At 42.2% G+C, this 14,092-nt stretch overlaps 1 protein-coding gene across 6 annotated transcripts in view; it reads right to left on the bottom strand.

Moving 5' to 3' along the window:
• The window catches only part of LOC134340898 (rho GTPase-activating protein 32-like), a 576,830-nt gene that overhangs the window by 164,218 nt on the left and 398,520 nt on the right, over positions 1-14,092 (bottom strand). For all 6 annotated transcript variants that reach the window (XM_063038475.1, XM_063038474.1, XM_063038478.1 and 3 more), the window contains one exon: positions 2,270-2,407. In XM_063038475.1, the coding sequence (XP_062894545.1) occupies positions 2,270-2,407 (138 nt within the window). The remainder of the gene's footprint in view (positions 1-2,269; positions 2,408-14,092) is intronic.

The following is a 14,092-nucleotide window of genomic DNA, read 5'->3' as shown; positions in this document are numbered from 1 at the left end:
ATTATCTGCAGCTTAATGTGAAAAGGACTAAGGAGCTGATGATAGACCTGAGGAGAGCTAAGGTACTGGTGACCCCTGTTTCCATCCAGGGGGTCAGTGTGGACACGGTGGAGGATTACAAATACCTGGGGATACGAATTGACAATAAACTGGACTGGTCAAAGAACACTGAGGCTGTCTACAAGAAGGGTCAGAGCCATCTCTATTTCCTGAGGAGACTGAGGTTCTCTAATATCTGCCGGACGATGCTGAGGATGTTCTACGAATCTGTGGTGGCCAGTGCAATCATGTTTGCTGTTGTGTGCTGGGGCAGCAGGCTGAGGGTGGCAGACACCAACAGAATCAATAAACTCATTCGTAAGGCCAGTGATGTTGTAGGGATGGAAGTGGACTCACTCACAGTGGTGTCTGAAAAGAGGATGCTGTCCAAGTTGCATGCCATCTTGGTCAATGTCTCCCATGTACTGGGTGGGCACAGGAGTACATTCAGCCAGAGACTCATTCCACCGAGATGCAGCACTGAGCGTCATAGGAAGTCATTCCTGCCTGTGGCCATCAAACTTTACAACTCCTCCCTTGGAGGGTCAGACATCCTGAGCCAATAGGCTGGTCCTGGACTTATTTCATAATTTACTGGCATAATTTATTACTATTTAACTATTTATGGTTCTATTACTATTTATTATTTATGGAGCAACTGTAACGAAAACCAATTTCCCCCGGGATTAATAAAGTATGACTATGACTATGACCATACCTAGGAGAATAACTGTTAACCACAAGCTTTTAAGTTTGCAGCTTTTAACCTCTGTTAGTCTACATTGGCACATGTTAGAAAAACTATTCCTGGTTTTCCCTCAACAACCAATCCGCAAGGTTTTGACCCAAAATGTTGACAATTTCTTTCCTGCTACAGATGCTATATCAGTGGTCCCCAACCACCGGGCCGCAAAGCATGCGCTGCTGGGCAGCGGCGAAACGATATGATTTGGAGATATGAGTCAGCTGTACTTTTCCTCATTCCCTGTCACACACTGTTGAGCTTGAACGCACGCGAGGTCATTACCCGCGCGTCGTCCATGTCAGCGCAGGAAGGAGATCAACTCCTAGAGCTTGAAAATGACGGCGGGCTGAAAAGTATGTTTGACATAACATCTCTGCTGGCATTCTGGATTAAAGTCAAGGCTAAGTATCCTGAGATAGCCACGAAAGCACTGAAAACATTGCTTCCATTTCCAACATATCTCTGCGATGAATGCAACGTAAACTAAACTGCGGAATAGACTGGACATAAGGAACCCCCTTCGAGTATCACTGTCTCCCATCACCGCTCAATGGCACCGTCTTGTTGCAGGAAAACAAGTATTCAGCCCAGGGCTCCCACTGATTCAGCGATATTGGTGCATTGCAATGATTTTATATGTTCATACGAAGAAAATATGCGCTGTACGTTTAACATCCAAATGTTATGATGCTACTATAAGTGACTTATATAACCATATAACAATTACAGCACAGAAATAGGCGATCTTGGCCCTTCTAGTCCGTGCCGAAAGCTACTTTCACCTAGTCCCACCGACCTGCACTCAGCCCATAACCCTCCATTCCTTTCCTGTCCATATAGCTATCCAATTTTTCTTTAAATGATAATATCGAACCTGCCTCTACCACTTCTACTGAAAGTTCGTTCAACACTTACTTCAAGCTCCCCTGTCCTCCCTTGATAATTGACTTATCACTATATTCATGCGAGGAAAATAAGCGCTGTGTGTTTAATATTAAATTCGTTAGATAAACCCTTTTAGAAACGAAATTTGGTGTATTAGCCACTTACTACCAATATTCCGGTCGTGATTAACACCCCCCCACCCCCGAACAGAATCGCCAAAAACGGTTTGCAGAGAATAATATCGGCAGGTACACGCATGCACAGGTCACGCATGCGCACTGGTGCCCGCACAAGGCTTCATGGTCATTGTAGTCTTTCTCGGGGCAAACACTACTCTTGTCCGTTGGCAACCCTACCACCCCCCCCCCCACCCCCGGTCGGCCGGTCCGCAAGAATATTGTCAATATTAAACCCGTCCGCAGCGCGAAAAAGGTTGGGGACCCCTGTGCTACTTGACCGGCTGAGTTCCTCTAGCAGACAACTTGTTGCTCTAGATTTGGGCATCTGCAGCTTCCCGTGTCCCCTGGTTTTCCCTCCCTCTCTGCTAATTATGAGCCATAATTAGCAACACACAGGGGAATTCAGATCCTGGTACCATACCTCTGCACCGTCCTTCAGCGAATCTGTACGCGGCAGCTCCACCAGCTGGGAAAATCGGCGGTCATAAATACAGAGATGGAGATGTTTATCCAGCACCCGGAAATCTTCATAACTCCGCTTCACAATCCAACTCCTGCCCTGTGGATAGAGGAGAGTTTACTGACCATGCATCACTTGAAGATGACCAAAAATAATCTGCTTTAAAAAATATATTGTGTTAGCAAATCTATTTAATGCCATACATGATCTTCACAGCAAAATATTATCAAAGCATTGTGGCATAATTTCAAATTCTTCTTCACCTTCATTAATAGGCATCATTCTGATACAATACAAATTCAATCTTTTTTTCCCAATACTGAACCGATTCAATTTAATTGCCAGTTTATTTTCTAAGTTCATACATTTAACTAAAATTAGCATGATTATGACAAGTTCCCATTTTTATAGTTATTTGCTCCTGTGTAACCAACTCTACCAGTAACTTCCTTCACTCATAAGACATTTGCTGATTATCATTCTCTCCTCATTGTCTTTGCACTTCCATCAGAGGAGTAATGTCTATTGTAAACATTCTGAAGTTCCAATCAAATGGAGTTTGTCTATCAATGTGGCTACAAATGACAAGAACCTGTGAAGTTAAATCAGTCCTGGTTCTCCATCACTAATGTTCAGTAACCCTAGATTCCCACCTCTTTTGTTTGTCTAGGATGTCACTATGAAAGTATAGTGCCTGTACTCGCACCGAATTATCCAACAGTAGTGGATTAAATTTGAGTACAGATTTGGCACATTTTAATACAAAACACCCCGTACTTTCCTGCTTCTCACTTGTATTCTGTACTGAAAATCACTAACTACCCCATAATCAGCAACTTGAATACAAAATATCCTGATCACTGAGCTTAATGCTACCAAGAGGACCCTGCTGCTGTATTTCACACTTACTGTAAATGAGCAATAAATTTCATTGGCTGCTTTAGGATGTCCTTACATTAAGTGCTTAACTCCCACAAATGGGTGCAACAATGCACGTGCTGTGCTAAGAACCTCTTTAAAGTTGAACAATAGAAGGCATCCTCAGGAGATGCGAGGCCTCCGTCAGTCAGGGTCAACCATGGATGTTGTGTCCTAGCTGTCCAGATATGTAAGCCTGAGCAGTATGATATAGGGAACAAGCTGCTGCCCATGTAGCAAGCTCCCCCCGCGCCCCCCCCGTGCATCTGACGAACCCGAAAGAACAGCAGGGACCAATACAGTTTAGTACTAGCAGCATCGCAGGAGTTGCCAGTCAGCATTGAACACAACGTTGCCTTAGGGAGTCCAGTTCCAGATTTTTCCCTTGGGGTTTAATCCTGAAGCCTTCCCCATGAGTGGGTTTAGCTGCAAGGCAGCGGAGATTTGAGATCAGAGTTTTCCTTCTCTTTGATGAACTGCCAACTACAGCTGACGAGCCCCATCTGCCCAAAGTGACTGGTTTTAAAACGCTAGTAACCTGCCTTTGCCCTTTCTCCTGTCGGGTAGAAACAGTTCCGCTGAGCTTAGTAACTAAGCCACATGTGAAGGCCACGAGCTGGACTTGGTTGTCAAAGGCCATTTGAGGCAAACAGCATTGGGAGCATTTAATAGATAGTGGGAGCTTGTCCCCATTACCATCCCCGGCTATAACAACCTTAAGGAACAGGAGATATAACACTTGCCCATTCACCCATTTCCTTCCCACCATCCAGGGACACAGTCTTTCCAGGTAAAGCATTTCTTTCAATCTGCATTCAGTGTTCACAATGTGGTCTCCTCTACACTGGAGAAACCAAACATAGATTGGGTGACCTCTGGTTCAATGAAAGCCTGAAAAACTTCGCTTTTCATCTGATTTAATAGTGGTCTGTGATATCAACTCAATTTTCCTTTTCATTTCTCTCTAACTTGCTAGGCTTGTCTCCCTGCTCTGCATTTCACAATTCCTAAATTCTTTTGTCTATGTTCTCACTCTCTAAATGCTTCTATAGTCATAGTCGTACTTTATTGATCCCGGGTGAAATTGGTTTTCGTTACAGTTGCACCATAAATAATTAAACAGTAATAAACCATAAATAGTTAAATAGTAATATGTAAATAATGCCAGGAAATAAGTCCATCACCAGCCTATTGGCTCAGGGTGTCTGACCCTCCAAGGGAGGAGTTGTAAAGTTTGATGGCCACAGGCAGGAATGACTTCCTATGACGCTCAGTGTTGCATCTCGGTGGAATGAGTCTCTGGCTGAATGTACTCCTGTGCCCAACCAGTACATTATGTAGTGGATGGGAGACATTGTCCAAGATGGCATGCAACTTGGACAGCATTCTCTTTTCAGACACCACCGTCAGAGAGTCCATTCTATTCACACTTTGAAGATGACACCATAGTGGACAATAAAGAATGTTATCAAATACAGAGGGATCTTGATCAGCTGAGTCAGTAGGCTGAGGAATGGCAAATAGATTTCAATTTGGGTAAGTGCAAGGTGTTGCATTTTGGAAAGTCAAATCCAGGTAGGACTTTCACAGTGAACAGTAGAGACCCAGAGTGTTGTAGAACAGATGGGCCTTGGAGTACAAGAATATAGTTGTCTGAAAGTGAAGTCACAAGGGGTGAAGAAGGCTTTTCACATGCTGGTCTTCATCAGTCATCACATTGAGTTGGGAGGGCATGGTACAGTTGTTACAAGATACTGCTGAGGCTGCATCTGAAGTATTGAATTCAGTTTTGGTCACCCTGCCATAGGAAAGGTGTTTTTAAACTGGAAAGAGTGCAGAAAAGGTTTAATAGGATGTAGCCAGGACTTGAAGGTCTGAGCTATTGGAAGAGGTTGAACAGACCAGGACTTTATCCATTAAGAATGCAAGAGACTGAGAGATCATCTTATAGAGGTGTAATAAAATCAGAACGGGCATGAATAGGGTGAATGCATTCAGTTTTTCCTTCCAGGGTTGGAGAATCAAGAACTAAAACATTAATCCTGTTTCGCTTCCTGCAGATATGGTCTGGCCTACTGAGGATTTGCAGCATTTTCTGTTTTTGTTTTTATTAAAAAATATATCTCATACACATCCTTTTCTCATTGTAGTTAAACTTGTTCCTTTGTGAATGACGAAAAGTACTCACAAAAGATGCATGTGAGACTTCTTGTTAAAGTAAAGAAAATACGAATAGTACCAGAACTAACAAAAAAAAATTCTGGAAGCATTCTGTTTAATTCTTGAAATACCTTCCTGGGAGTCGGGCAATACAAATAAAATTTAAACCATCCCCTGCATAATTAGTGCATCCAATTTCAATAAAGAAATGAAATGACAAATGCAAACAATTTTACTAAATAGAATTTATTTTTCTAAGAAACAGTTGTGCTCTGTCAATTTAACTGTTAGTCTCTTCACTTTTTACTGCAGCAGAGCCAAGTCTGGGGCCCTGATCAGTGAGAAGATGGACCTCAAATTGCTCCCCTTTGAACTGCAACACAAGTATAAACGGAAAATGCTACTTTCCCACAGATTATACACAGTCATAATGAGTGAGTGGAGCCAGTTCATGTGAACACAGCAACAAATTTCAAACACTTTAAACAAACCAAATATAAGCTCAATAGACATGCAACAGTTCTGATCCTCAGGAACATGGGAGGTGCAACCATTCTTGGATTGGAAGTCAGTGATGGAGTGAGTAGGAAAAGGTCCCTGATGGTAACTGTGTAATATGAGGAAGGATGCCCTCAAGCTCAGTTCACAGGAAGGTATGACTGAAAAGTTCGTTGGGAAAGTTCTATTGCTGCCTGAACCTTGTACTGTGCAAATGAAGTGGAGCCCAATTTTGAGACTACAGACTGGAGTCTTTTGGGGCTGAAGTGAAGCTAGTGAATCAGGTGTTCTGGACTTGAATGGAATCAGCAATAAAGAAGCATGTTGGAACTGCTACAATAGGTCTCAAATGGTAACTTGGGACAGTTGGCATTGTTGATATCATTGTTCTGGTATTATGGAATGGAGTATTATGGAATGGAGTGTGAAATTACCCGTGTTGACTACCTATGCAATTGCTGCACAACAAGCATAAAGCATGAAAAATTCATTTTAAAGGGCTTATCATAACCTCAGAATATCACTTCATAGTCACTTGTAAAGTATAAGACACCATCCAATATATCCATAAAACCGATCAAAGAACAACTCGAATAGTTACTCAAATCAAAGTCCACTTTTTGTGGGATATAGAGATCATGGGAACATAAATGTACAAAGGGAACTTGGGATGTAGGACTGTAAAGTGGTGACTATACAGGAAGTGTACAGGTTCATGAAGATTGTATTGGTAAGCTTACTTCCAATAAGCAAGGCATTGAATTTAAGTGTTGGGAAACCATGCTGCAGCTGTACAAAACATTTAGCCCAATGCATTTGGGATTCTTCACACAGTTCTAGCTGCCATACTTAGAAAGGCTTTGGGAGTAAACCCTGAGGAAGAAATCCAGAGCCGGGGTCCCTAAGGCAGTTTGATGTTGTTTACAACTTCACTCTGGCAACCTCTATGACGACACTGGTGCCAAGCTGTACTGGTGCTTGCCCTTCCCTTGGACTACATCAGTGACGTGGAGAGGGGGAACCCGCTGCATGGGCAGCAGCCGGTTCTTCAAATCTTCCCGGCCAGGCTTGCGCCCTGGAGAGGTCACAGTCCACCAGAGGCACAAGCCCATGTTCCCCTGGGATCGACGGCTGCTTACTACTTAGGAAGGATGGTGTAGCAATCAAGAGAATGCAGAAAAGATTCATCAGGATGTTGCCTAGGATGTAGAGCTGCAGTTATGAGGAAAAACTGGTTAAACTGAGTTTATTGTCACTGGAATGAATGAGGGACATAGAAAGGAATTACAAACATTAAGGCACTTTCACTCAGCAATCCCATTCGGTTAGAGTGATATCTCATTCTTCCTCTCCATAAGGTGCAAGAGGAGACAAAGACTGAATCACCTTACAACAATATCAATGTTCTTGGGTACTATACTAAACCAGACTCTGTATGTTTGTATCTAACTGTAGTTGACATTTCCTGAAGTCAGGCATCCATGCCAGATGTACTGCCTTGATTCCATCATGCTTACTCAAGGAAGAAGTACTAGGAAAAGTCAGGAGGATTTGCTATTTTGCTCCCTTAGTAGCCCAACAGGCGATGGTGTTAACTAAAGATGCTTTCGGATTCCTAATTTTGTTAGATGCTTCAACACAGTAGTAAATTTTGATGAGATCTCCCTTCATTCTTTTAAACTCTGGAGAGTATCTTAATCTCTCATGTGGCAAATCTGCCAATGACAGAATCAGTTTGCTGAATCTCTGCTGCACTCCCTCTATGATGAGTATCTCATTGTTTAGGTAGAAACCAAAATTGTATACAATACTCCAGGATGTAATCTCAGCAAGCCCTAAACAATTACAATAAGCTTTTCTTAATGGGAAGGTTAGTATATGACTTGCCTTCCCAATCATTCATTGCACCTGCTTGTTGGCCTTTAGTGACTGAAGTATGGACTATCCCAGGTGTCTTTGAGCATACACAAACAAATCTTTTCTCATTTAATAAACAATCTGATATTTTTCTGAACTTAAAACAGAAACGCCAGAGACGCCTGGAGAGTTTGGTAGCATATGCGTGAATATGAACATAGTTTCAGGTCTGAGACCCTTCCTCAGTTCTCAAAAGAACAACCATTTCTCCTTCTAGTACTGCTTCCTGACCTACCAAGTGGTTCTAGCACTTTTTTGTTTTGATTTCAGATTTCCTGCAACTGATGGTATGTTTTTGATTTTCATAATTGTTTTGTTATTTTCAAAGTGCATAATCTCACCTTTTTCCATTAATCCATGTTCTTGCATTCTCATTTACCTTGTCCATATTCCTAGTACTTCTTTACACCCTCCTCCATACTCACATTCTTGCCTAGCTCAGTACCATTAGCAAATATTCAAGTGTGACATTTTGTCCCTCAGACTAACCACTGACTACAGATTGTTAACAGCTAGGGCCCAAGCCCTGAACCTCACAGTACACCACCAGTTACAGCCAAGTGACACTAGTTGACAAGGTCCTTCATAGTGGACTGGTCCAGAAAGTTAAGACAAAGGCTTAAGCTGTTTTGTCAAATTGGATCCAAAATTGGCTTGGTAATAAGAGACAGAGGGTAATGGTATTGTTTTTTTTCTCTCTGGCTGAAACTGTGTAACACAGATATCTGTACTGCAGCCTTTGTTGTTTGAAATGTATGAATTAGATTAGAACCTATGTGGCTGGTGTTTGCTGACAACAAAATATGGGGTTAACTGTATTTTGTGAGTACCCAAAAGTGAGTCCACAGCCACTTGAGACGAGTGGAGCTGATCAAGGAACCCGACAACTGTAGGGGAAGAAGTGCTCCTGAACCATGGGACCCAAGAGAGAGAAGGATATGGGCCAATTCAGGAAAACAGGATTAGAGTAGAAGGATATCTCAGTTTGGCATGGTCAAGTTAGGATAAAGGGGCCGTTTCTATGCTGTATGACTCTATGACAGCTTGCCAACCTCTAAAGATTAGTTCATTCCCACTTTTTGCTTTCCGCCTGATAACCAATTTTCTGTCCACATCAGTATAATATCCAGTTCCACGTGGTCCAGCCTTGTTGAGCACCATTTTTTGTGACCTTATCAAGACTTCTAAAAATTCAATTTCATCACACATGCTACTCATAGTATCTATGCTACTCAATACATCTTTAAACAACTCCACATTAATCAACATTGCTTCCCTTTTATAAATCTATGTTGACTGCACTCAATTTATTCTCCCTTTTAAAGTGTTCTATTATTACATCTTCATTATACACTCTAGTTTCTAGTAGTGATGTTAAGTTAACAGGGTACCTTCTCTGCATTTTTTAAAAAAAATTACTCCATATATTTTATCACTCATAAGAAATTACTGTCTACATTATATGAAGTTTTTAAAAGGTACCATGAGCTGTGTAAAACCACCATTCTGCAAATAAACACAATAAAACTTCCTTTCTGATGATACAAGCTCAGCACAAAACAAACCATGTTTATATATCTGTTTGATGAGTAGTATGCTGTTGCTGAACAGAGGTCAGAGGTACCATCTGTCTCTTGGTACATGTTCAAAGTGAATAATGATAATAAGTTTATCTATATAGTACATTTATTATCAATGTATACTATATACAGCCTTGAGATTTGTCACCCAACAGACAGCCAAAACAAAGAAACCCAATAGAACTCATTAAAACAAAACGAAAACTGTCAAACACCCAGCAAATATGCAGAAGAAACATCATGCAAACAATAAAAGTAAGAAAATAGCATTTAGAACTGAAGTTCAAAAGAGTGAGTTCACAGCCACAAAGCTAGTCACAGCCAATCGCGTTAGTTGCAGACAACAGCCTCAGTTCAGCGCAGAGACAAGTAAACCTCGCGTGCAGTGAGCTGAACACCAGCCCTGACACCCTGACCTTTTCAATCTGGCACAGCGCTTAAATTGGCCTAACAGCAGGTTGTTCCTCACCCTCGGACCCAGGCCCTGCCACTTCAAATACGCTCTTGAGCCGTCATGATTCGGCCCAGACGCAACCATTCCTATTTGGGCCAGCACTTAAATCAGCCAAACAACGGGCCGCTCCTTGCTTCAATTCGGCCCGCACACACCACGCTGCAACCGTCCTGCAGCTTTTAAGATTTCAGTTCACACCGCAAAAATGTCAGGTCATACAAGCAGTTCAAAAGCTCAACCCTGAAAGGGAAATTATAGGCTACTGATTGCAGTGACCGTTTACCAGAAAAAGTGTGGTTAGTAAAGTAGTTAATAGTTGTGTTTGCTGCCAGCAAGTCGTCACTGTGCTTCACCAACACCATCTTAAACAGTCTTAAACTACCTTAAGATGTAAGCTCAAAGTGCTTCACAATAGATTGAAAAGATAAATCAACAGTCATAAAAGTTAGGCAAGATTAAAAATCATAAGTGAAGACAAGCATTATGTGGAATAAAATGTAATCGAACATACAAACTTATATAAATGTAATCAACATCAACAGGCATTGAGTAATCCTATAAGTAGGCCATACTTTAAAAAGTATGTATCTCACGGACACAAGACTACCAGGAACATAGATACAAAGGACCCAGCTGTTTATTTTAAGTGCGTCACACAACAGAGATCAGTAATTCTTCCCCTGAACAGCTACTGCAATGCAATGGTTTCCTCTTCAATTTGTTATCAATAGCCAGAATCACTGTAGCCTCCAAGGCCAGACAATACTCTCTCATGGTTTGTATGATGATAGGAGTAATACCATTAGAAGTGTGTAAACTGCTGTACTGCATTTAATTATATTGCTTGTGCAGGCAATATAATTGAAGAAAAATTCACGGTTTATTGTTTTCGTTAAAGAACCACATCTGAGTATATGATGTGGTTCTTGTACACATCCACAATGTAGTGGTGACGTGTGTGCATGGTTGGCCAAGCTAAAGCAAGGATCTATTACCAGAGAGCTTGTCCACACTTACTCAGCTCCTAAATCAGTTGCATAAGTAGAAAAATATGTGAAGCCACATCCACACACTTATTATTAAATTCCTCCCTTAAAGGTACCCCAGCTCCAGTAAATCAGAAACACAAGAAATTCTGCAGATGCTGGAAATCTGGAGCAACACACACACAGTGACAGAGAGGACTCAGTAAATGCATTCCTTACATACGCACATTCACAAACACACAAACACTGCCTTGTCATGAGTGTACAAAATTCAATGTCTTCCGTGGTATATTTTCATAATGGGTGGGTCCTAAACCGACCTGATGTGCTCGGGTTGGTTTTCTGGTGCCTTTCCTGCCATACACAGAGGAATATTCCATTTCTTTAGAAACAGAGAGGTGCAAATGTGTATGTTATTTGTATAATGTATTTAATGTACATAGATACTTATGTTTACTTTGTAATATGAGTGTAACTACATTGTGGGGTGCATCAGATTCTAATTCATGTGTAGTCTTATGTTAATTTTGTTGGTAATTACAGATGGTTATATCCATGCGGAATAAAAAAAGAGCTCTTCACTTTCAGTGAGAGAGAGATAAGGGCTGCCAGAAGTTCACACTGGACAAGAATAAGTACACAGCTACTATTGTGTTTTCTGATAGATATCTTTTTGTAAATATTGGCACCTTTCTTTTTACTATTTTCACAAATTCTTCTAAGTTTGATTTTTGACACACTTAATAAACACCCTTGCACTAAAATTTGTTTCTTTGCTTTGCTCATAATCCACATGCCTAACATATGGTGACAGTGGTGGAAAGAGGTGCATTCAACTTGGAGAAGAATGGGAAACCCCAAGGCTAAAACTGAAGCAGACACCTGGGAAACAGGAGAGATGTCAGGGGAGGAGGGCATCCCAGGGCCAAATTCAGGCCAGAAGCAGAAGCACCTCCAAACCCTCTCTGGAAAATCTCTTCAGAGATTTTTTTGTCTGCCCAGATGATACTTTTAGGAAGCAACACCAAAGTCTGCAGAAGGGTCCCAGGATGCCTTCTTATCAACAAGGTGATGATATTGGGAACTATCTCCCCAGGTTTGAGAGGATGGCCCGGATATGGCAATGACCAAAGGAGGAGTGGGCCTGCCAGCTGGTAAAGTCGTTCAGAGAGAAACATCAAACCCATCCCCCCCACCCCGCATGCCCATCATCAACTCTCAAATCTCCTCCCCCTGCACAAAACAGAACAAGTACATCGATTGTAAACCTCCCTCACCTTGCACAAAACACTAACAGAATGTAACAAGAACATCAACCCCTAAAACCTCTCTCTTTGCACAACAGAAAGGAAAAGAACAGGCAAAAAACAAAGACTATAAAAACTGTAAGTATGAAAAAAGTCCACAGTCCATAAATGCAATAGTCCAATCCATAAACGGGGAATCACAGTAACATCCTCCAACATCATTGAAAGAGAGGGACACTAACGAACACAGAGAGGCCAACTCGCCTGTCACAGCAATAAGCCACTCATAGACTCCTTCTCCAGCAGCAATTAAAGGAAGGCAATCGGTGCTGAACTCTCGCTCACCATCCACATTCGCCTTGATGTCTCAATCTTCCTCGATGCTTTAATCAGTGAAATGGAGTCAAACATCAGCTTGCGGTGTGTCTCTAAGTTTCTTCACATCGAGGCCGCCTGAGTAGATCATTCAATCAATTTCCAGACTGAAAAATCACAGGCTCTAACAGTTCCAGAAACACATTTAAGATGAAAAACAGATGCAAGTAAGTAAAATAGACATTTTCATGGGCTATCTGGAAGATGTCGACCATGGGAGCATTGTACACTTGCACCATCTTGACTGGAGCCTACAATGTAATGGGTGAAGAGGGGTCCAACAACTATCCTGACCTGGAGGCGGCACTGCTGGCTAATTATGATATCTTAGCAGAAACCTATCACCAACGCCTCTGGTCCAGTACTCTACCACCACGGGGGGGGAGGGGTGGGGCGGGCGAGGAGTCACCCACTGAGATGTATCATGCCTGATGGTATCTACCATCCAGAGATGGATTTGACCAGAGCGTAAGTTCAAGGAGAAGATTGATGAGCCCATTGTTCTCAAGCAACTAGTGCTGGTTCTTCCTCCAGACACCGGGACATGGGTCCGAAAGCATGAGCTTGCGGATGGACTCACTGCGGCTTGACTTGCCCTGCAGTAGCTCAATGCCTGGAAGGGGGGCCATCATGGTCATCATTCCGAAGTAACAAAGACTCAAGCTCTCTAAGGCACCCTCGGGGTAACTGCAGAATTGTAGAGTGGGAAAAATGAGGCAAAGAACCTTTGGTAGTTTCTTCCAAGACTTTTATTTGCAACCATTGTCAGAAGCTAGGTCACAAGTCCTCCCAAGAAACACAAATTGTCAGATATATGCTATGTAGCAAGGGAGGGAGAATGTGATGATGATGATGATTGTAATAGTTGTGAGCATGGTAATGAAAAACAAGCAGAATATGACAGGAAACAGCACATGCTTATCATAGTCAAAGTTCATGGAAAACTTGTTAAAACTCTCTTAGATTCTGGTAGCTCATTTCATTAATTAAGAAAAATTATGCCCCTGCCCAAAACATCTAACCAATGTGTCTATGGTGACTGGAAGTCTGAGCCACTGGCAGAACTCACTATTGAGCTGGATGACCACAAGTATTTGATGAAAGTGGCAGTGCTGGAGAAACTGGACATGATTCTGGAGAGAGATTTGCCTGTGTTACACAAGTTGCTGAGAAAGCCAATCACACCCATCTGTTACTCAAGGAGTACACAGTGCTGTTTCTTATTTTACCATGACTCGTGCTAAAACCAAAGCAATGGTCAGGTTAGTCTCGCCTGACTTGGATGCCAGTCCGTGCGAGGGAGGAACAAAAAGGCCTAGAAAGTCATGTTGGCAATGGTGCCTTGAAAAATACGAGAAAATCTACTGATGCTGGAAATCCAAGCAATACACACAAAATGCTATAGGAACTCAGCAGGCCAGGCAGCATCCATGGAAAAGAGTACAGTTGACCTCTCCCTTCTCAATGGCCGCCAACCAATAGAGCTGCAAAGGGTGTTTACTCATTTTCCACAGCTGTTCCAGCAGAGACCAGGGCTCACAAAGGCCCTAAAACATTTCATCAGGATCAGACCTGACCAGGGTTCAGTACACCAACACTGCTCCAGAGTGCCAGGGCAACTTGTCGGGGCCCTGAAGGATGAGATTCGG

The sequence above is a fragment of the Mobula hypostoma genome, chromosome X2, assembly GCF_963921235.1.
Source record: "Mobula hypostoma chromosome X2, sMobHyp1.1, whole genome shotgun sequence".
Classification (NCBI taxonomy): Eukaryota; Metazoa; Chordata; class Chondrichthyes; order Myliobatiformes; family Myliobatidae; genus Mobula; species Mobula hypostoma.
Note: the sequence above shows the minus strand (reverse complement) of the source record. Positions and strands in the feature narration are given on the sequence as shown.